The 23,414-nt window shown below is 37.5% G+C and overlaps 1 protein-coding gene across 11 annotated transcripts in view; it reads right to left on the bottom strand.

The window, feature by feature from the left end:
- Positions 1-5,947: 5,947 nt before the first annotated feature.
- The window catches only part of PLCB4 (phospholipase C beta 4), a 187,925-nt gene continuing 170,458 nt past the window's right edge, over positions 5,948-23,414 (bottom strand). For 9 of the 11 annotated variants that reach the window (XM_087948403.1, XM_087948439.1, XM_087948405.1 and 6 more), the window contains 7 exons: positions 21,304-21,379; positions 18,733-18,908; positions 18,149-18,250; positions 15,481-15,538; positions 13,237-13,323; positions 11,032-11,068; positions 5,948-7,909 (listed from right to left, as the gene is read on the bottom strand). In XM_087948403.1, the coding sequence (XP_087804529.1) occupies positions 7,821-7,909; positions 11,032-11,068; positions 13,237-13,323; positions 15,481-15,538; positions 18,149-18,250; positions 18,733-18,908; positions 21,304-21,379 (625 nt within the window). In that variant the 3' untranslated portion in view covers positions 5,948-7,820. The remainder of the gene's footprint in view (positions 7,910-11,031; positions 11,069-13,236; positions 13,324-15,480; positions 15,539-18,148; positions 18,251-18,732; positions 18,909-21,303; positions 21,380-23,414) is intronic. The other 2 variants (XM_087948448.1, XM_087948450.1) reach the window with 1 other exon arrangement.

Below are 23,414 nucleotides of genomic sequence, written 5' to 3'. Positions count from 1 at the left end.
ATGTTTCTTTTAAACCCAGTCATTGAGTCTTTAAGAGATACATGCTTCTCTCCTCCAATATAAAGAGGATTTAACCAAAAGAATATGATTTCAGATGGTGTAATGGGTGCCATAGGCCAACCTCAACCACAATAATACCCCTATGATTCAGACTATCTCAAATCTCCCTGTGGAGCAAATCTACATGGAAAGTAATATTAAAGAAGAATGAAAGAAGGCTTCCTGCTTTTCTCATACCAAAATATATTTTGATTGAAAAATCAAGAGTTTAAAAATACCTCTGGATTGATACAACTGTTGTCAAACCCCTTAGATTTCCTCATTTTGATATGAAGTTGATAATATTGGAAGTTTAATGTGCATCCCAACACTTGTGATGAGAACAGGTAATTTCTTCTCATTTTTATTTGCTTTAGTGCACTTCAGGAAGTTTGTTTTCAAGGGAAGGAATATGTTTAATATTAATGATGGATTACTTAAGGAAGTAAAGTAACTAAAATCTGGAGAATATATTCACAAAAATCTGTACTCTTAACTGAAACTAAACTAAATTCAAGATATTGCAATTCATATTTGTTGAAAACATAAAGAAATCTTCCTTTACTATCCTGTGTGCAAGCTTCTTTTCTTCCAGTTGTCACTTGCAAGCAGATTCTGAATAGAAATGTTCTCACGCCCTGAATAAAATCTAATGTAGTCAGAGGAAAAATACAGGCCATTAAAATAAAGCATTTTTATAGCTACATTTGGTGCAGGAAACCAAATGTAGCTATAAATGTCAAACATTTACAGATCAGTATACATTTTAAGCAATGCAATTGCTTCATGTGTTGGTTAATGTATGTAAAGAATTCTTTGATTTTATTCAGATGAAAGGAAGAAATGGAGGAAGAGGAAGAAGAAGCTGCTTTAATAAACTCCTTGTATTTTCTTTTGTATGTAATTTACTAAAATGGCATCTTTTATACATAAGAGCTATTATTAATTCACCAAATCTCTCTCTCTCTCTCTGTGATTGTGTGTATGTGTGTGTGATGTCTGTGCTATGGGGAAGTGCAGAGTGGAGCAACGTACATCAGCAGACACAACACATTGTGTTCTTTTCCATAGTGTCTATTATTTCAGCTGATCTGTTTGCCAAGACCCACCATTCAAAGTCATTTATTATGCAATATGCTATTTGTGAACATATACTTGTGAGCCAGGCTTTTTCATAGTGTCTGCAGCTCCAAATGGGGAAAGGATTCTGGCTAAATGATTACAAAGACAGATTAACCTTGGATAATTATTTTTATCATGCAAAAGCCAAGACAAACTTTGTTTCAAACTACAAATCAAATTCAGGCCAGGATTCCCCCTCAGCTTTTCATTGCTCACTGTCAACTATTTACCTCAGCACTGGGGAACATTCTATCTCTCAGCTCTGCTCTTTCAGTAGGCAGCTTGGACGAATTTTTCTCTAATAAAAGTTGGCAAATGTTGTTTACTCTTGATTATTCTTCCACTCTCTTTTGTGTTTCTCCCCCCATTTGTCTCAAGTAGTGTCGCAATTTCCTCTACCCACGGCCTTTTGACTGATGATCAATTGACTTTATACCACTGATTTTACAAATGAGAGATTTATTTGTACCAGAGGTGGCATTCAGCTGGTTCAGACTGGTTCTGGCGTACCGGTAGCAGAAAGTTTGAGTAGTTCGGACAACCGGCAAATCCCACCTCTGACTGGCCCCACCCACCCACCCCCGCCCTATCCTGTCCTATATTCCCTTGTTTTTTAGCTCAGCTGATTTGCATGGCAGAACGGATTGCTGCGCCTCTGCTGAGGTAAAAAAACAGCTCACCTCACCAGTGCTAATAGAGGATGGTCTTTGATTGCTGCCCACGCGCGTGAAGTGTGCTCTCATAGAACTGCTAGGAAAAAAATTGGAATCCCACCACTGATTTGTACCGCATATAAAGATTATTTATTTATTTATTTATTCATCCATCCATTCATTCATTTATTGGGTTTCTAGACTGCCCATTTCCCTCAATCTTAATTAACAAAACATTTCTAATGAGCAGACATTCCATCACTTCCAAATTCCTGCCATTTGGATTATGGTAGGAATGATGAAGCATGTCTTCTTTTCCTTTCTCCTCTTCCTTTTTAAACACTTCCCTTTAAAACCAAAGAAGTATAAGTTAAATTGATTCAGAGTTCTGTAAAAAAAAAAAAAGGTTGGGGGCGTGGGATGCATCCGTAAATCAACAGCAAGATTATTTTAAAAAGAACAATAGAGGATTGCAAAAAATGTATACACCTGAGATTTCCCATGACTATTTCCCTCGAGCTGTGAGCAAAATTGCGTCATTAAATTTCCAAACCATTTGTTTGGGGGTGGGGGGAGAAATGAGGCATGGATGTCTTTAAGAGATCTGCCAAAGGTCCCTTCAGGTAGATTGCTCATTGTTGTTAACATGTTTTTTAAGCAATAGCAGATGATAAATAATCAGGGATTCACTCAGCTGGCAAACTAGGCAATCTTCAACCAAATATTTAGAAGGTAAAGAAAAAAATCTCATATATATTTTTTCCAGAGGGCTGGGAAGTACGTAGTTTTTGGTCAGTTCTTGATCAAGTGTATTTTCTGCCTCTAATGAATTCAGATGACTAGCCAGATTTCCTTTCCCCAAGACGCTATCAGAAGAAGCAAATTCCTTTGTTCTTTTCTCACTATCCTATATTTGTAGAATGCAGCGTATCATCTCCAAAGCTTAAGCCATCATAGAATCATTGTTCCAAGTTCTTGTGTGATTTCTCGGGATAATACTACTTTTCTCAAAACATCCACTTCGACTGTCCTTGGTAGGATATTGCATCCAGACATCTGACATACTTGGAAGAGACACTACACTGTTTGCAGTGGGTAACTTTTAAATTAGGCAGTTGGTTCCAGGATAAGGTTTGGGCTCATGAAAGAAGAGAGCAGCTGCTCTCTAATTTCTTCTCTCAATTCAGATCTCCCGAATGCAGCCCTTGTAAGTGAGGTGATTGGTTTCTATTGACTGAAAGCTAGTAGTGATTTACAATATAATTTCCAAAACTGATAGGGTGGAACAGAAGTCTCCATGTCTTCTCCACACAGAAAGTGGCAGAAAGAATGGATTTTTACCATTATAGCAAGCAAAGTGCAGTTTTTATGTTTCTTTGGAAGCAATGGACATAAGATGATTTTTCCAGATAAAAGTGTCACTGTATTTGGTTATGGTGGTAGTAGTAGGAGCCACACATCTTTGCTATTTTTTTATTTAATTTATATATCACCTTTATTATTTTTATTTAAAAAAACTCAAGGTGGTGAACATATCTGATCGTCCTATTTTCCCCACAACCTCCCTCTGAATTGGATTGGACTGAAAGAGAATGACTGGGCCAAAGTCACCCAACTGGCTTTCATGCCGCAGCAGGACTAGACCTGATAGTTTCCTGGTTTCTAGCTTGGTGCCTTTGCCACCCGATCAAATGAAAGAACAATATAATGAAGCTGGTTTGAGAAGGAGCGACAAACTGAACACGCAACAATCAATACAGGAGTGAAAAGGCGTCTAGAATGTGGGATTCCCTGTTAGTGCAGGATATTTTGTGGACAATGTCTCTATGAGTGATGAAAAAGCAATGTGCATGAAACTGGCAACATTAGGAAATGGTGATACATTTAAAATATTAAGTACCTGGTTTGTACACTCACAGAAGGACTGCTGTTATCTCCATGTGAGAGCTTTGGATTTATAAAGCAAACTTACAGGATTATAAACTTGTCTTTGGTAATATTGGCACTTTAGAAACTGTAGCAGCTAAATTGTTTGAAGTCCAAATCATGCATATTCTTTAAAAAAATTATGCCTTTCAGAAAGGTAAGTGTACTCTCTAGAATTGCCTTTTTTTCTATCTCCATATCTCAACCACCCTTTAAATTGTCCAGCATTTGGCTTTTGACTCAGGACGTGACCTGAAATTTGGGTGGCATGAATATTTGTGGTATAATAAAGTCAAGGTTAATGAGGACTTTAAAAATCCCTGCATGTTAGACATGCCATATTGAGAATATGGAATAGTTATAAACCCAGGTTGTGTCAAAAAACACGTTTGTGGACCTTAGCACAAGAATTGTTTTATAGTTTAGAAGTAATAAGCAAATACAAATGGCTCACTTATTGTGAAGCACATGGATTTTGTTAAGGGGAATATAAAATAAAATCAATAGAATTGATGGCAGAGGGATATAGATATCAATGTTTTTTGTATTTACAAGTATAAGAAAGATTTAAAATAGACAACATAATTTATGTTTTTGAACATTGTGAGATTCAGTTTGAAATAAAATTGTGTACAAATAAACATGCAATTGCTACAATGTATAAATTTGAAAGAAGGAGTGAAAGAATGTCTAATAAAGTGGGCTATAAATTTTGGTGGTAATATACAGATAATAGTCGATATTATCTGAACCAATCAACATCATTTGCAGTTGAAGGGTATCTAAGATCAGGATGCTAAATGGAAGATATGGGAATGTTAGTATATGTCATTTAATCTCTCCAACATGGAGCTACATAAAGAGATTTTCCCATAAAAAGGGGAAGGCAAAAGCTAATTTTTCAAATGTTTCATTTCCTTTTGAGTTCTGCACAACATGATCCCACCCTAATGAACATAAGGAGCAGAAATGTTGCTGGATGAGATCAGGTGAGATCTTGGGAGTCAGAGAGAGGACAAGTAGAAGATTGCAGATGGTGTGACTGTCTAATATTCCTCAATCCCTCAGCAGTTAATGCCACAGCTTATGGTTGGTAGGACTTCCCAGCTTCCCAGGAACTTTGGAAGGCAGAAAAAAGAATAGCCTCACAGATCCAATTCTTAAGAAATTCTCAGTGGAAGAGCTGTGAACTATGGCAACAGTGTTAACTAGGCTTCATCTAAACTAGGGGTCCCCAACCCTTGGGCCATAGCCACTACTAGGCCATGGCCAAATTGCAACCAGGCCATGGACTGCCAGGTCAACTCAGTCAAGCTCAACTCAACTGTTGGGACCGCTGATCTAAGGAGAAAATTCCTGCATTGTCAAACGAACACATACATATGAACACTATGAAACCATTCTTATGTAATGTGCTGAGTTCTATTTCTAGAAGAGGCAATTGAAGAATGCACAACCATTTGAGGATTTGATCCTAGGCATAAGAAAATATAGCCTATTAAAAACAAGAACTAAATTTGAATTATGTCTGGAAGAGAAAAAACTGCTGATAACACCATTATTATAGAATGTGAGGTCTCCAGTCCCTTAATCTAATGTGTGTGGCAATCATACAAGGAAACATTTATGTACATATTTTACATATTTTTACACTGCCACAATAAAAAATGACTTTCAGTGACTCACATAAAAAAATAACAATATAAAGCAGGTTGATAGTGACCTCACAATGGGAGTCAGACAGTGTCACTTGTTTCAGAATTGTTAAAGCTTGACCAGGGCAGTGTTAATTGTCACAAGGACAGGTGCTGTGTAACACCACAGAAATGAAGATTGGGAAAAGGCAGAAGGAATTAAGGAGGGAAAATTATCCATATATGTGCCATATAGTAAGTACGAGTTGACACAGCATCAAGAAAAGGATGTTTCTAGTGCAATCGAACATAAAAATGTGTTTTTTATTGTATTTTTCAAATAGGATTCAGCAGGATTAAGAGGTTTTCCATAAAATGTATAATTAGTAAAACCAGCTAGGGTTTTTTTTTTGAGTGAGACATCTGCAATGTGATAAAGAATATAGTTTAAAGTCATAAGGATGTCAAAGCAGGTTAGACTGAAAAAAATTAAAGATTTGTGTGAGGAAGATGTTTTAACACACACACACACACACACACATGATTATTTGATCCACAAGAATAGATACTAACTTTGTTTCAGGGGTTTTTATTAGAGAATCTGAAAGTTGTATCTCAGAACAATTACATAATTATCTCCATATGCCATTTTTAGGAATATTTTGAATCAGTTTGTACACGCATATACAACAACATGATGAGTACTGAGTATTACTGAAATCAGTTATCTGATTTTGTTCTAAACTACCCGTTTCCCATAGTCCTGCTTATGTTGGTAACATGGAGACTTCCAAGCAGAAGATTGACGTGCACTGTTCTGCATTGTAACTACAGTGGGCTTTGAGAACGTGCACATTAATACTGTAGCAAATTATTTGGATATCTAACAGACATAAAAAGGATCATTTCCTCATATGAAAGTCTGAAAATCTGCATAAATATAGTGTGTAAAATTAAATTAACACAATTTTTTTCAACTCGACTTGTAAGAATGCCCACATAATTCATATACACAAATATATATATTATTTATACTGATATTTTGTCAGTCAAATATTCTGTTTTGTACATTGATTCTGTATTTATTTACCAGTAAGAGAATGACTGTGTGGCCATACAATATTCACTGGTCAGAACTGGTGTTTGTTACCACATGCAAGCAGAGGTTTTGTTTACTACTGTCAATGTTGCTACAGGAATGTGAATTTTCCACAAGATTGTGACTGAATCGGTATAAATACTTTACATTATCACAGTTAGAATACCCTCCTCCCAAAATCTATTTAAATTTTAGAACACAAAAACAGTAGTATTTGGGACTGGTGACAAGTTAATTGAAATGCAATCTGTAGGTAGTCTGTGAACTCTGGTTAAGAGTGCCTAAAATACAATTCCTTCATTATTATTATTTTAACTACAGCATCATAGATCAATATGGCACAGGAACAGTCTTTTGCTACCTTGCAATCCTTTCAACAGGATTTTACAAAAAAATACCACTTCTAATTCAGACGTATCCAGCCCAGCATGGCACTTGCTGATGATGAAATTCTGAACACAGAAATAACCCGCACAGCTTTAATAATGAACATTTATCTATTCTACAAAGTTTATAGATGGGAGTTTCCCAATATCATATACTGATATAAGTTATACCTCTACGGAGCCTGTTTCTATGCAGCCAAAATGGCATTATACATTGTCAAGGTTTATAGAGTATAAAATATTTTTAGAGGGAAAAAACCCCACAGATACAGACAAAGGGATAGGATATCCTCTAAAACAGCCCTATTAGGACTGGGCATATCAAATGTCCATAGAACGCAGACGCATCATTGGAAGGAAAACATGAAGAACTAGAGGACAGAGGAGGAACAGAATGGGGAAACAAACATCTGGAAAAGGTGAACTCCCCATGGCAACACTTCATTTGGTAACACTTTAGTAGTCCAAGCAGTCCTCGGGGCAAAGATAGACAGCCACTGATGCTATGTACTACAAGGTAGGGTTCTTTTGGAGAGGAGGGGAAATCTTATGAAATATTCTTCAGAGGTTCTTATTTCAGGAGGCAGATTAATTCTGGGAACTTACAATAGAGTTGTTGGTCTTTCCAAAGTCAAGGAAGCCCAGGCAAAAAAATAATATAAAATGCCAGTAAAACAAGACTAAACATTTCAAGAACAGAAACAAGTGTTGCGTTTATAATTCAGATAAAGACAACCGTCATATGAAGGGCAGTGTTCTTGGATTTTAAAATCATTTGCTTTCTTCTGAGAAGGAGAGTCTCATTTTGGAAAATAAAGTACAGTATTCCCCCCTCCCCCCCAAAATCCAAGCTCTTCGGCAGAGATTGGCTACCTGACATTAAGCAGAAGAGATCCCATCTTCCAATCTTCAGTGAATTATCATTGCAAAGATCAAAAATAAAATCAGATGGCCTCCTATTTTAGTTCGTGCATTGGAGCTTTATACCACTGTTGCAGGCCTGCGGTCCATCTCTGCCTCTAGCTTCACCATCTGCTGCATCTCCTTGGCCTGCAAAGCAGGAGAATTGGGCTGTTAGCATGATTGAGTGCGGGGAGGAATGACACAAATACATCGGAGTCTACTGTAGGTTCTTGGAGCTGTAATTCTGTGTTATGGAAGGAGGGTGGTGGCCAAAAGGACCAATGTTCAGAATCATCCCACAAATCAAAGGAGAAACATAAGGAAGCCATACAGTATTCTGCGGTGTTTCCTGCAGCTTCAGAATGGGCAAAGAGATAATGAATAAATCCAATCTAAAGTATTTATTTATACTAGGCAAAATTTGATCTTCCCTGATCAAATACAAATCTAAGCATTTAGGGCACATGCTATTAATATGGTTCTTTTTGGAGAACACCCCCTTATATTTTTATGGCAAATGAATCCCATTCCAAATCAAAATATAATCAAAAAAGCCCAAACCTGGAGCACAATGCACTGACAAAAACCTCCAGCCTCCTTTGAAATACTGACCAATATGGTATAATTCAACAATTGAATCTTTCCAAATGAATTCAGAGATCCTCCAGCTAAAAGCCATTCAATGACCAAGTAAACCAGGCCTTCAGGAACTGCTTGAAGATGGAGTTACTTGTGGGCATGATTTTCACCACATTATATACAATACAGACGGAAAGGACACTCAATGGTTTAGCATGTGAAGGTATTATTTAATTGCGGTCCAAATTAAAACTAACACATTAGGCAGGATCCAAGTATCATTTCTTTGCAGTGGGCAGCCCAATTATGCTATGACATTGCCAGATACACTTTACAGCAGGGATGTCAAACTCGTGGCCCGCGGCCCATATGCGTGATGCGCTGGCCACGCCCACCCCCATTTTAGCGAAGGAGGGAAAAGTTGTGATACGTCACATGACAACATGACGCCACGAGTTTGACACCCCTGTTTTACAGGCTCTGGTGGTCCATAGTTTCATGACATCATTACGGGAAGACACATTTACTTGTGGACCCAACTAGCCACATGCCCACTGCCTTTGTCAAAGTGCCACAGGTAAGCAAGCAGTGAAAAGTCCCACCCTTGGCAGAATAATCCATGCATTTCTCCTAGGTTCACCTATCTGAATACAGGTAGTCCTCAACTTACAACAGTTTGGTTAGTGACCGTTCAAAAGTTACAATGGCACTGAAAAAAATGTGACTTATGACAGTTTTTCATAGTTACTTTTGCAGTATCCCCATGATCTTCAGATCAAAATTCAGATGTTAGGCAACTGGTTCATAGCCATGACCTTTGCTGTGTCCCAGGATCACATGATCACCTTTTGGAACCTTCTGTCAAGCAAAGTCAATGGGGAAACCAGATTCACTTAACAACCAGGCTACTAACTTATTAACTGCGGTGATTCACTTAACAACTGTGGCAAAAAGTTGTAAAATGGGGCAAAACTCATTTAACAATCGTCTCACTTAACAACAGAAATTTTGGGCTCAAATGTGGCCATAACTCGAGGACTACCTGGTAACACTTCGCTATCAGAAACATTATTTTTGAGAAGGAATGTACGACTCTTATACCTACCAACACTCTTTGGAATTGACTGTGCCACAATCTATTTTTTTCAAGTATCACAAAGATCTATTTTTTAGTTGGAAAGAATGTGTTAACAGTTTAGTTCATTAACTTGATTTCTGGGAAAGCACGAACCGGACAGAGTGCTAGGTTATGCTGTCTTTTTTCACAAATTTTCCTGTTTACTGTATTAATAACGTTAATAATAACCTTAATAAAATTAATAATGCTGATGTTTCCTGCCGGCCTCAAAACTATTTCAGTCACATGATGTATCTGGTAGCATTTTTTTCATGAATAGTTGACAGCGCCTGAGCATTAAGTATCTATATTACAATGATTTTCACTTTGTCTGGTTTATCTGTTCATCCCTATTGTCTAAACCAGACTGATCTGATTTGAAAAACAGGAGCTCCTCCTATACTTCTTTGGAGCCCTATTGTAAGACAGGTTGCACGCTGTTTTAAACAATGTTTCCAAAAAAAGGGATAATTGCTACTTATGTAAATCATTTATAATTTGATCACATGCTTCAGATACAATAAAAAAATATGCTGAAAATAATGACAACAAAGCCAGAGAAATCTCAATGGGGCAAGTGTTTTTGTACTAATGTTACAACATTCACTAGTGCTGGGCATACAAAATGGAAATTAATAATTTATTTTTAGCCCATTCAAGTTAGTATTGATTCCTGGCAACAGACTGTACATGTTCCTATAGTTTTCTTGGCAAAGCTTTTTTCAGAAGTGGTTTGCCCTTGTCTCCTTCCTAGGGCTGAGAGAGAGAGAGACTGACTGGCCCAAGGTTAATCAGCTGGCTTTGTGTTAAGATGGAAGTAAAACTCATGGGTCTCCCAATTTGTAGCTTGGGAACTGACACTACAATGTTCTATCTATGAGTCTGAATGAGTTTCAGGCTTCAAAAAAGTAGCCCTGTCTGCCAGGTCTAAATCAGAAGCTGCCCATTTTGGCCTAAACTCATGTCATATGTGAAATATGGAAAACTGAAATTGTTGATGAAACTGGATGACACTTGCAAGCAAAAATGTCAACACATTTTCCCCAAAATGTGACGATTGATGAGTCCCTGAAAAACTTGTTCCTGCAGCTAGGCGGTCTCCCCCACCCCCAATAATATTTAATTAGTTTTTCAACAAAAAGTGAGAATTGCTTACTTTGAATGAACGGACACAGTCCAATTTTATGCAGAATTTGACCAATTACAATGCACACACTTTGTTATTCAGCATAAGCAGCTATCACTTATGTATGATGCCTATGTTTAGATGATTCATAATTGTGGGCAAAATTGTTTTGCAAGAAACCTAGACATGAATAAGACTCTACACAAAACTAAGAGATGTATTTTATAAGAAACTAGCTGCCTGTGAAATTTAAAGCCTACAAATACAATTCCAGCTTTTGGGGACCTCTAGTAATGTGTACATGGGTAATGTGTATGCTAACATAATTCTTGGAAAGGGGGAACCTTCTCAAGTATCAAACTGATTCTAAATCAAGCCAATATAGATCAGTCATCAAATGATATCTATAAAGTAAGTAGTAGCTTGCTCAGGGTACATAAATCCTACCTTGAATTTGAGGGACAGCATGGCAGGATTTCAAAAGCTGTTTGTACAAAAATAATAACATCAAAGTTCAGCAACACAAAGAAGCAAATAAAATGAATGAAGAATGAGATGACAACAACATATAAATGCAAGAAAAATGATCATTCTGTTCTAGTCTAGTCTGCATCTGGCTTTCTCTACTTTCACCTCATTTTCAAAATGAAAGAAAGAGAAATGCATCAATTCTTTAATGGGTATACCTATATTCAAGGTACAGATTTTTAGTGCAGTTTTCTAACTTTTGTTTTAGTTTGATAAAGTTGAGTTAAATGAGAGGGAAAAAATTAATCAAACCAGTAAATAGTTTTTGAATATGTCAGTAATAAAGGAAATGATATGGAAATAATTTTCAGAAGTATAGCAGAAATGATAAAGTTATGAAAAGCAGTTAATGCATCATACCCATCTACATAACTATACAGTGGTACCTCGATACTCAATGTTAATTGGTTCCAGGACGTGCAGTGAGTATCAAACAATTTTTTCCCATAAGAGATAACGTAGTGAGTCACAAGGTAGCTGACACTGAGAAGTTCTAACTTGTGTGTTGAGTACCAAACAAACAATGAGTACCGGGACAAAATTTTCATGTCAAAATGCATTGAGTACCAAATTTGGTGAGTTACAAAGTAGTTGAGCACCAAGGTACCAATGTATCATCTTTGAGTCACAGTTAATTCCTACAGATACCTGGACACATCTACACAGTTATGAAATTTCCTAGGCAACATTTTTGGAAATGATTTTTCATTTCCTTCTTCCTAAAACTGAGAGAGAGTGATTGGCCTAAGGCAGCAGTCCCCAACCTTTTTGGCTTGGCGGCCTAGCTGGGGGAGGGGGGGGGAGAGGGGAACTGGGCCTTGTGAGCGTTGGGTCAGGTGCACACACATGCATGCGCAGCTCGACTTGCGCCAGTTGAGCTGCATGTGCCATGCAAGTGCACTGGCCTGCCGGTTGTGTGAGTTGAGCTGCGTGCGCATGTGCACCAGCCCGCTGTTCATGCGGCCCAGTTGCAAATAGGCCAAGGACCAGTAGTGGGGCCATGGCCCACAGATTGGGGACTGCTGGCCTAAGGTCACACAGATGTTTTTGTGCCTGAGCTAGGACTGGAATTCAGGTTTCCCTGCTGCTCATCCAGCCCCATCACATTATACCAAATGAGCACATGCTCATTCACTCTGCCCCCTACAGGTAATAGAATGTGACAGAAAACACGATCGTTGCTCAATAAATAACTTACATGGAACCTAGAGTAATTTCTAAAGATTCTGAGTTTAGACAAACCTATAATGTTTTTATGTCCTTACTTAAGAAAGAATAATTTGTTCACACCATACTGAATTCAGCAAAAGAGGAAAAATCTGATCTTTATCTGTCCTTGTTCACTTAGCATGGGTTTCACAATAACTGAACTGAAAAACGCATTTTTTTTCCTGTAACAAAATTTACCAGTAATTACATTTAAATTTCCTTATGATAGTTTTTAAACAAAATAGACCATCAGCTATGTCCCAGATAATCTAGACTAAAATTCTGATCATCCCTTGCCAATGTCCATATTAACTGGTCCTCTGAAATCCATAACATCTGAAGAGCAGCAGGCTTCTTCTTCATGGTAGCAATAGTAGAAGCAGCAGTGAAGATGCTCGTAGATTGGCTTTGCTTCCACTGAGGGAGTATTGCATGTGTCAGAGTGGATATTGAAAGAGATTGTGGTGAAACGACTTCAGTTCCGTCTAAATGTCTGCTTTGCATAAGATCAGCTTCCAGTAATATAGCATGTCTCTTATAATATAGCATGTCTCCCCATTTCAGCAAGCAGCTACTGAGGTCCTTTCATTACCTCTCAAAGTGCCATTGGGACACAAAATGACACCCTAAACAGGCACAGCTCAAAACTTCTCTTTTAGGCTACAGCTAACATAATGCTTTGGAGCCAAACTTAAACATGCCTACTTGGATTTTGTAGACTTGTATTCTTAGTGCTGGTTCATATACTGGCATGGTGTATAGATTATAAATGATGCACAGGGCATTTGTAAGGCTCGATCTGATACTTATATGAACCAAATAAGTCATAAATTCCTTGCCTCAAATAAATCAATAACTAGATAAGAGGTCACAGCACCCAGATTCCCTTTCCTTTGACAGCCAGGTGTTTGTTACCTGCTCATTTTGTTTCTCCAAAATTTCTAGATGTTCAAGTTGGACTTTCTTCAACTGATCCATTTCCTTTGATTGCTTCATTGCCAACTGTAAGCAAAACCAGAAAGGGGGGGAATGAAATAACCACATTCTTTCTGGGTTACATGGGTTTTTCAAAGTCATTCTCCCCAAAATATTGCTTTCTGAAAGAACTCTTGCCATATGGAACACAGCAAGGGGACATGATGCAAAATAAAACATGGAAAGTAAGGAACTTCCCGTGGTCTCCTTCGTGTGATGTGAGCATAGTACAATTAAATGAAGCTTATCTTTAGCTTGAGGAAATGCATTAAGAGACGACTTTCTCATTTGGATACCCTATGCTTTTAGGTGCCGTATATATAAAATTACTATTGTGTTAGATTGAGTATTCTCAATAAAATTTGAGTAAGACACCTATGTAGGGTGAGCATATTAGCATCCATTCAATTCCACAGTCTGCCTTAATTCTTTGTACTGATAGAATGATCCAAAGGAAAAACCCAATTCTTATAACCCAATTCTCTTCAGTGTTCCTCCAGGACTGTGTTTCTTTGAAAACAACATCAGGGCAGGGTGCAATGTAGCTGAACTGTCTATCCCACTGGGCTTATGTTGTTTTCTGATAAGTGCAATAAAAGGACTCAGTCATAGGCTACAAATGTCGCACATATCAAACATACAAAACACAATGCCAGAGAAAACACATAACAAGAAGAAGGTGATTATTTGATCAACTAATTTGTTTGTGTCCTCACAATACCCTAAATCATAAATCAAGCAAACAGGTTGAATTAATGCACCACACTAGGTTATCTTTCAGCATAATTAACTTCCAAAAGCTAAACTGGGAGAATAATAAGAAAATCATATCTGAACATGGGGAGAAGGATTTTGAATTTCCATAGTTTTCTTTTTGTATCAATAAATTTCTTGATAAAAATCAAGCATAATAAACTGACCACTTGATTGACAAATAAAAACGGTGTTACTTATTGGATAAGGAGGGGTATTATCTAGATAAACTATCCTCTTCCACCTTCTAAAATATTTATGAAACAAAAAAGAGCAATAGTCAAAGAAACTCTCATACTGAATTTGGTGTCTTCAGCTTTTAGTCTGTTAAGAAATTCGAGTTTCATTAGAAAAATGTTTAGCGTATGGCCCCAAACAGGATGCATATAGATGAGATTGCTGGGGATGGATTCAAACCAATTCTGCTATTCCACATGCAATTGTCTACAACAGAGATCATTTGTTTCAGCCTTCCTTCTGAGACATTCCTATTCAGATACTTTCAATTACAGTGTTCTCAGGGATATCAACAGCTACAAAGGGTGGGGGAGTAGTCAGTTCTGTTCATCTTCTTGATACAAATTTAACCGCTGTACTTTTTCTGAACATATCCATGAATCAAAATTCAGATTGACACCTATTATATTTCTGAATTTCACAATGTGAAATTTCTTTACAATTACCTAATGAAGAGTATAAAATATAGAACACATATATTACATTCAGGGAAGGGTTTTGTAAATTAGGAAAGTACTGAGAGAAAGGCAGATACTGATAAAATGTGCATGAATATCCAGCAGAAAGAGGTGCGGTGGCTCAGTGGCTAAGCTTGTTGATCAGAAAGGTCAGACATTTCGGTGGTTCAAATCCCTAGCACCGTGTAACGGAGTGAGCTCCTGTTACTTGTCCCGATTCTGCCAACCAAGCAGTTCGAAAGCATGAAAAAAATGCAAGTAGAAAAATAGGGACCACTTTGGTGGGAAGGTAACAGCGTTCCGTACGCCTTCGGTGTTTCGTCATGCCGGCCACATGACCACGGAGACATCTTCGGACAGCGCTGTCTCTTCGGCTTTGTAACGGAGATGAGCATCACCCCCTAGAGCCGGAAATGACTAGCACATAAGTGCGAGGGTAATCTTTACCTTTACTTTATCCAGCAGAACCAAGGTAGAAAAAATGGACAGATTATCTGCCTTCAGACTTCAGTTAGCCACAGATAACCTTTTCTGTCCTAGTCTGGACCCAAAGCCCTCAAATATTCCTTTTTTCAAGTCACGACTTCTAAAAAATACTTTATGGTATTTATTTCATAAGCAGTTCCTATTTCCACTATGCCTTCTGTCTTTCAGTCTACTCAGTTTCATCAGGTCTTGGAAAACAGCTCACCAATTTAAAAAAAGTTTATGATATTTCAGATGATTAACTACTCACCCGTTTTCTTTCTTCCAGAAACTTCTTTGTGTTACTGCTATTCAGCTCCCTCACACGCCTATGAATGATATATTTACTACTGTATTGTCTAGTTGTATTACACATCAAAATGTCACTGAGAAAAATGCTAAGAGCCCTCCTTCTCCTGAACTTCTGTCACAGATTAGTATAAAATATATCAGTTTACACTTTAAGATAAGGTGACCAGTAGCAAAAATATAGGTACTATTAACAGATAACTAAAATGCTTTCTAACTGTAAGACCTAACAATAATTATATATTTATTAGTATTATAACTATAAATACCAGCTATGGCAATATAGTAAATAGAACAATAGTATAAAATAAGTGAAATAAAACAAATAGCCAAAAAATAACAGACCAAACTATCTAGGCTACAAAGGGGAATAAACCAATAATTTATATCATTAGTATTAAACTGTACATTTGGTTTCTTTAGTTAAATCTGAAAGTAATTATGTGGAAGAGAGGAAAAAACACCCAAGAGACCTAAATAGCAAGCAACAAAATGAAGAAGAATCCAAGGCTAAAATACAGACACCGCTGGCCAAGTTAAATCTAAGCATACAAGTCAACCTTTATTCCTGACAGCCCCAGTTTCAGAGACAAATGTCACTTTATATGTATTATCTGGGTTTAAAGCCGATAAAAGAAAGTTGACACAAAAGATATGGAAAAATGTTATGAATAAAGTTTGGGTATTCTTGTAGAAAGAACATATGCCAATAGCTCAAAAGATCCAGAAAAATATGGATATAGATATTTAGAGCACCGTTGAATTTACCTTACATTATTGCAGAGGGTATGACATTTAAATGGACCAAAAGAAGGGACACTGGTTATTAAGTTTTTAAAAAAAAGTTTTAAGTATTAAGTTTTTTAAAACTTTTTTTTAAAAAAGTTGGATTTCCAACTGAACAACAATGGTGATTCTGCTATTCTGTTATGCTGCATGTAAAATTAGGCAAATTTTAACTGACCACGGTTAACCCACCACCAATCACAATGTATTATTAAATCTATTTTTTATTTTTATTTTTTACTATTATTGTTTTAAAACTTCCATTTGCTGGTCTGGGGCAGTAATAAAGAGTGAGTGAGTGAGTGATTCTGCTAAAGCCTTTTTATTTATTAATATCCCACAGCATTTTAATGGTTCTCTGCCTTTTGCATCTCCAAGGAATGCCATATGAGATGTAGAAAGATCACAATTTGTATTCCAGTGAAGTGTTGGGAGTAATATTGCTTATGCAAAATTTAGGAGGCTAAACCTTCACTACACAAGCATGCTTTGCAAAATCCGAGCTTCTAAAAAAGGGAGGAGGGGATCAGCAGCTTATGCTGAAAGATTCTGATATCTTAGAAAGGGCTCATTTCTCCAGAGCACAAAATACCTACCTGTGAATCTACCTAGCAACCAGTCATTGTATAAAATGGAGTGAGGCAAAGAAAGTAGTTGCTTCCCCATTTCTCTCATCGCCTTAGCTAGGGCTTGGGGTAGATCTAGCTGAGTGGGTTCAAATGAGAAAGCGCATGCGTTAATGGGGAAATGGAGCTAGCTACGCTTAAGGAAATCAATAAAGCTCTGTTGGGCCTCTGATTTCACTCTGGTACTGTATCTTTATTTAAAAACTTTTAGTTTATCTTTAAGACCCCATGTATCTGTTCATAGGGTGAATGCATGCCTCCTCCTGTACTTTCTGCCTGTATGTAGTACTAGGAATGACTGTTCTTCCTTTTCCAGCTGCACTATATCAAGGGCAATGAGAAAGCAAGTAATCCCTTAAAACTGGAAAGTAAAAGGGAAAGGCCAGTACATTCATTTCCACACAGGACAGTCTGTCTGTATGTAAATGGGGCAAATAAAAATCCAGGTCTCTTGTAACAATGGCCTGTCTAAGGTTAGCCCATAGCTCTTTATTGTTAGCATTTAGCAAGAGGTTTGTATGAACTTGTCCATGATAATAAACTTTTCTGAAATAATAAATCAGATGATAGAAGTGAAAGTTTTGTGCCATGAAGGATTTGAATTGAATTACCAAGGAAGCTTTGGTTAGAACAGAATACAGTCCAAATCATACCATGACATGGAATGACTCAGACAATGGTGCATGGACTATAAACTCTTAGTAACATATTTCTGAATGCATGTAATTGAATCTTGAAAAGTGGTTAATTGCAAGATCTGGGAAAAGAAACAAGAGGGAAGCAAGGAAATGCTAATTTCATTGTCTAAGACTCTTAACATATATCTGACTAGACAATCAGCTATCATACATATTAACTGAGATCTTATTTTTCTCAGTTCTAGCCCTTATATAGTCACAATATCATCAATCCCACCAAAGAAGAGAACACAACACTTGGAAGAACTCCAATATTTGCAAAAGTACATACACTTTACAAATACAGGAAGGCTACTCTCTCCCCGGGACAAAATAGCCCCTAATTTCTTTAGCCAAATATTTATTGGAGTGTTACTTGAATATAATGGAATTTACATTATATTTTTGAGTTGGGTTCCAGCTGTATTGAGTAATAATGATTTGCTGGGAAGGTAAATTGCTCTACTCACATTAAACAAAGTACCCCATGAATCTTCCTTATGAAAACTTATTCTATAACCAGCAGCAATGTAATATTTACCTTTCTCTTTCAGCTTTGTTTTTGATAGACTTATCTTGGCTTATGGCTTTACTGTTTTCCATTGAAATTTTTGCTTGGTTGGCACGCATTTCTTTACTTTCTCTAAAAAAAGAAAAGAAAAAGTATGGCATTTAAATTTCAATTTTAAACATTCTAGACTCAAGATTATAATCCCTTTGCTTTGATCTGCCAATCGTCAAGATTATATAATCAATATCAGATTATTGTCAGCACTATCCGAGAAATGGCTGCACTTTTTAAAACAATGGTCAGCTGACATTTTTTTAAATTAGGTGAGCCTAATGGTGATGGGAAATGCTTTCATCTCCTACACTCTGACACTGAGCTAAATTCAACCATTTCCAAGTGAAAAAATAATAGAATAACTGTACACACACACAGGCACACATACATACAAACATACATACATACATACACACACATCACGGCTTCAAAATCTAAGGAACTGTTTGGATACAACTCTCAGCAACACTATTTCTTGCGGCTGTTGATAAAAATAGTATTGCCAATATGATCGCCAATGACTGATGATGGATATGGCACAAGAGGAAGAAGATACTGACCTGTCTTGGGAAAGCTTCAGTTGTTGTGTCTGCTGTTCATGCACATTAATTAACAGCTTTTTCAGTAGTTCACACTGCTGGCTAAGGTGCAGATCACGCATTTCTTGCTCTTCTGCACAGTGGGTATTGATCATCTCAGACCACTCTTTGGTGTGCTGTGCCACAATTTCCTTCACCTTTGAGGAAGAAAAGTTGGTTCAGTCTTTTCTACTCGTGATTTTTAAAGTGGACAGTGCAGGAGGCACTTCTAGATCCATGTTTTATGTAGATCCAGAATCTTGGGATTATACTAAACCCCATGTTCCCTGGGTTAATTGATAGTTAAGGCACTTTTCCCTCTTTGTCCATGTGGTGGGAATCCAGAAACTCTAATCACTCCTGACTAATAGACCCCCAATGCCCAGTCAATCCTCAGAAAAAGTGAGTGGCTGCAGCATAAGTGGTTGAAAAAGTAAAACATTCTGTTACAAAACATGTTCACAATCTCTGAACCATAGAAAATATCTCCCCAAACACTGATCGACTGTAGTATCAACCCACATCCAGCCAATGAGGAAGGGCTACTGACATAAAAGAAATCAGTTCCTAGTATAGGAGTTCAAAGGATACTATAAACTCTTGCCCAGATTCCCTCTCCCCTCACACTAGCACTTTGAAGTTGAGATCTTGTCAGATCTTGGCCTACACAATGGGGAGGCCTACATTCCTGTGTCTCATGTCTTACCTGAGGAAGGTTTTGTCAAATTATAGATGGGCAGCTCTAACCTATGCCCACCAGGCAGATAAAGTGGTGCACACCCACTATTTATTGGTTGGATAATTTGGGTACCAACAGCCTCCACCTCCAGCCTTCTTCTCACCCTCCATTGAAAGTCACAAAAAGAGCAACTGTAGTCCATTATCCAGTTCAATGTGATGGAATATAGTATGGAGGTGGATTCCCAGAGGGAGGAGACACATTCCAGAGGAGTAAGAGGCAACTCAATACAGATATTAGGCATGAGAGAAAGGGGATGAAGACAGCCCCTCCTTCACAGTTCAGAGAGTGTATTGTAGATGGAGATAGTAGAATACTCAGAGTGTTAAGGTTTTGTCCATAGATGTGAAACAATAAAGAACTCAGCTGGGAAGAATCACCATGTGTCATTCTTGGTTTTAGGGCTGACGTTAAAAATTCTTCCATCCAATATGGCTCAACCATTATCAGACACTTAGGAATCATTTCAACTGTTTCTATAATCCATCTCATAAACCACCCAAATTCACAACAATGGCAGCACCGAAAACAGATGAACAGAACTCAGCCCCAGGCAATATGTTCCAAAGCCATTACTGACTTGGCTTGTCTATTATACTCCCATCAATTCTTCTCTCAGCTTTTCAACAAACCATTTCCCTCTAATAGCAATGGTTGTAGCTGTAGCGAAGGCAACAGTCGCAGTTCTAATGACCAGAACAAACAATCATCCACTGGTCTCATAGCTCCTGCCTTCCAGTTTGAGTTTCAGTCTTCACACCACATGGGAAGTCTGACAACCGGAACCCTCCAATGATGTTGCTGGCCTCATTCTGCTTATGAACTTGGAACAGCCTTCTGCCTCAATTGCCTTTCCTTACTCTGCTTTTCACATGTTCTTAAATGTGGATCCTTACACGCTCTTAAATGTGTGTTTCTTCTATACAATTAAACATGGGTTTTTCCTTTTTTGCTATACAATTTACCACCACTCTTCTGTTGTTTTGGTTCTTTCTATCGATTTATCTTTTCTCAATTTCAACAACATAACCACTTTTCCCTTGCTTTTAAAATTTCTTTTATTTTTCCTTCCAGCAATAACTTCTTTTGATACTTCTGTTGTTTTGCAGAGTTCTTTCTATCGATTTATCTTTTCTCAATTTCAACAACACTTAACCCCTGAGTTCACCCAGATCTTTTCTAAGCAGTCCCCTCCACCTAATTTTGCTTCTGTTGTTAATCTTAATCATTTTTGTGTGTGCCTCCTCCCTCTCCTCCAAATTAAAAGTATATTAGATATACAAAAGTATGCATCTGGAAAAATTAGGGGAAACATTAAAGCAGAACGTGCAAGAGTGGCTCTTTTAATGGAACATGGATATTTTAGACCTGTTTTTTTTCAAACTTAGTAACTAAGAAGTGTGGACTTCAGCTCCTGGAATTCCTCAGCCCACCAAGTTTGAAAAATACAGTTTTACATTCTGTGGTGTTCAATTCCAATTTTAAGTAAACAGATCTATGAGCACAAAGAAAATATTTGTTTATAAATGGTGGCATGAATCTATGCTGTCAGATCTAACAGTAAGGATTTCCAGCTGTGTGGGCTAAATAGTTTTACCCCCAGTGTAATCTTCAATGAGGGAAAAAATCATCTCTTTACTTGCTGTCTTGCCCTCTTTCTCATTGTTTTCCTAAATAGTCCAAAGAACTTGCAGTCTTTTTTTTTTCTTATTTCCTGGAGAAAAAAAACATATTTCCGACTTCTAGAAATGGCTCTTATTATATGACAGTCAGGTACTGAAATACATTGTTAAACGGGCTACTTTTGCTCTTACCTTTGATTTATGATCAGATGTTAACAATTGAACTTTACTTTCTGTTTCTTTTTTCATCTCAAGACAATTATTTCCTCTAAACACAAACAAAACAGAAACATTTCAAGGAAGCGTTTCAAATTAAAATTTTCAAACAAACGTTAGAAGATGAACCTTGAAAAAATGTTTAGAAATGCAACTTGGGTATGCCTCCATTGCTGGATTAAAAACAAAAACAAAAAACAAACGATTGGACAACCATTTGTCTGTGGTAGTATAAGAACCCTGCCTTGGTCGGAGGTCGGACTACAGCAGGCCAGGTAGGGAAACTTGGCTCCTTTATCACTTATGGACTTCAACTCCCAGAATTCCTGTGTCCATATGTCCTACGTTTGTATATTAAACAGTCCCATTCAAGTAAAAAATTGATTTCCCCCACAACTGAAAAACCAGTAGGCCAGGGATGGGGAACCTTTTATGGCTTACTCAGGAATTCTGGGAGTTGAAGTCCATAAGTGATAGAAGAGCCAAGTTTCCCTACCCCTGGACTAGAGGATCTCTAGTCTCTTCCAGCTCTATGGTTCTATTCTAGTCAACTCTTTATTTATTCCCTACCCCACCCCACCCCCGATATTTATTCATCTGAAATGTTAAACAATTCTGCATTTAGTCAATCTTGATGAAAAAAAGAAAGAAAAAACACAATCTGCCCAGGACAAATGGCTATTTAGGTCTTTCTCATTTTTTTTCCTGTTAGTCCAATGAATTTTGAAGAGATAGGCTACTCAGCAGGGAATCCCAAAGGTGCTTTTTCCCAAAAGGCAACTGCACTTTCAGAACTAAAAAAGCTTCTGGATGAGAAGCGAAATGTTTTCAAGAAAAAATAACCCAAGAAAGCCTAGTTGCTTTTTGGAAAAAGCATCTTTGGGACAACCATGACTTGGAGGATTAAGAATCTCCATAGATACTCAGCAGGGAGTTTCAGAAATGTTAATAAACATACGTCCACCTTTCCATTCCAATATATTGATACAAGTACCATTTGGGAATTAGCTTTGGTTTAGATCAAAGTGGGCATAATGTAGATACTGCTGGACCAGAACTCTTTTTGTCCCTCTCCTGTGGCCATGGGGGAGTAAGGGGGCTGAAACTGAGAACAATATCTGTAGGGCAACCATCCTATATTTAAATAGGATTGATCATAGCGATCCTAGAATGTCCCTAGCATTACATATATAAGTAGTCCTTGATTTAAAACCATTCATTTTGCCCTGGAAAATTGTAACTATTTGAAGTTACAATGGCATTGGGGAAAAAGGTAATTTGCAACAGGTCCTCACACTTTAAACTGTCATGGCATTCCACAGTCATATGATCAACATTTAGGCACTTAGCAACTGTTAAGTATTTAGGATAGCTGTAGCATCCCGTGGCCATGTGATCATCATTCGCAACCTTCTCACCCATCATCTGGCAAACAAAATCATTGGGGGAAACCAGATCTGCTTAACAACTACACGATTCATTTAAAAAATCACGACGCGGTGATTTTCTTTACAAGGTAGCAAAAAAGGTCGTAAAGTTAGGCAAGATTCACTTAGAAACAGTCTCGCTTAGCAATAGAAATGTTGATCCCCATTGTAAGTATAAGTTGAGGGCTAGCTGTACATGTATTAATAAGCATCCATATTTATTTTAATACCTCAGAGTGTTTGAAAATATACATCCTGAGCATTCTAACACAATATATTAATCAATCTGACTAATTCTTTCCATAAAGAGAACCATAAATAGAGGCTGTCAGCAAATGGAGGCAACCCTGTCTTGTGCTTTCACTCCGTAATGTGTAATTCTGGGATCAGCAGCTTTTTCAGATCTATTGTGAGATAGTCTGTATGGTGAGATATGGTGTGTTGTGGCAGCGGTGATGGTGATGGTGATGGATGATCCAAATCTTGAGAGGGTGTTGACCATCGCAAGATCCTCACCTCATATCTTATAAAATCCCAAGGAGCAATATTAAAACCACATCTTGATCTTATTGTATTTCATTAATTTAATTTTAAAGCTTCTGGCTGCCTACCACAGGCACATTTTATTAGCCCAGTGTTTCATCTACCAGAAAGAATCCC

The sequence above is a fragment of the Notechis scutatus genome, chromosome 1 (assembly GCF_049901735.1).
Source record: "Notechis scutatus isolate UNSWTSFEM ecotype Mainland chromosome 1, rNotScu1.2, whole genome shotgun sequence".
NCBI lineage: Eukaryota > Metazoa > Chordata > Lepidosauria > Squamata > Elapidae > Notechis > Notechis scutatus.
This window is presented reverse-complemented; position numbering and strand designations above follow the sequence as displayed.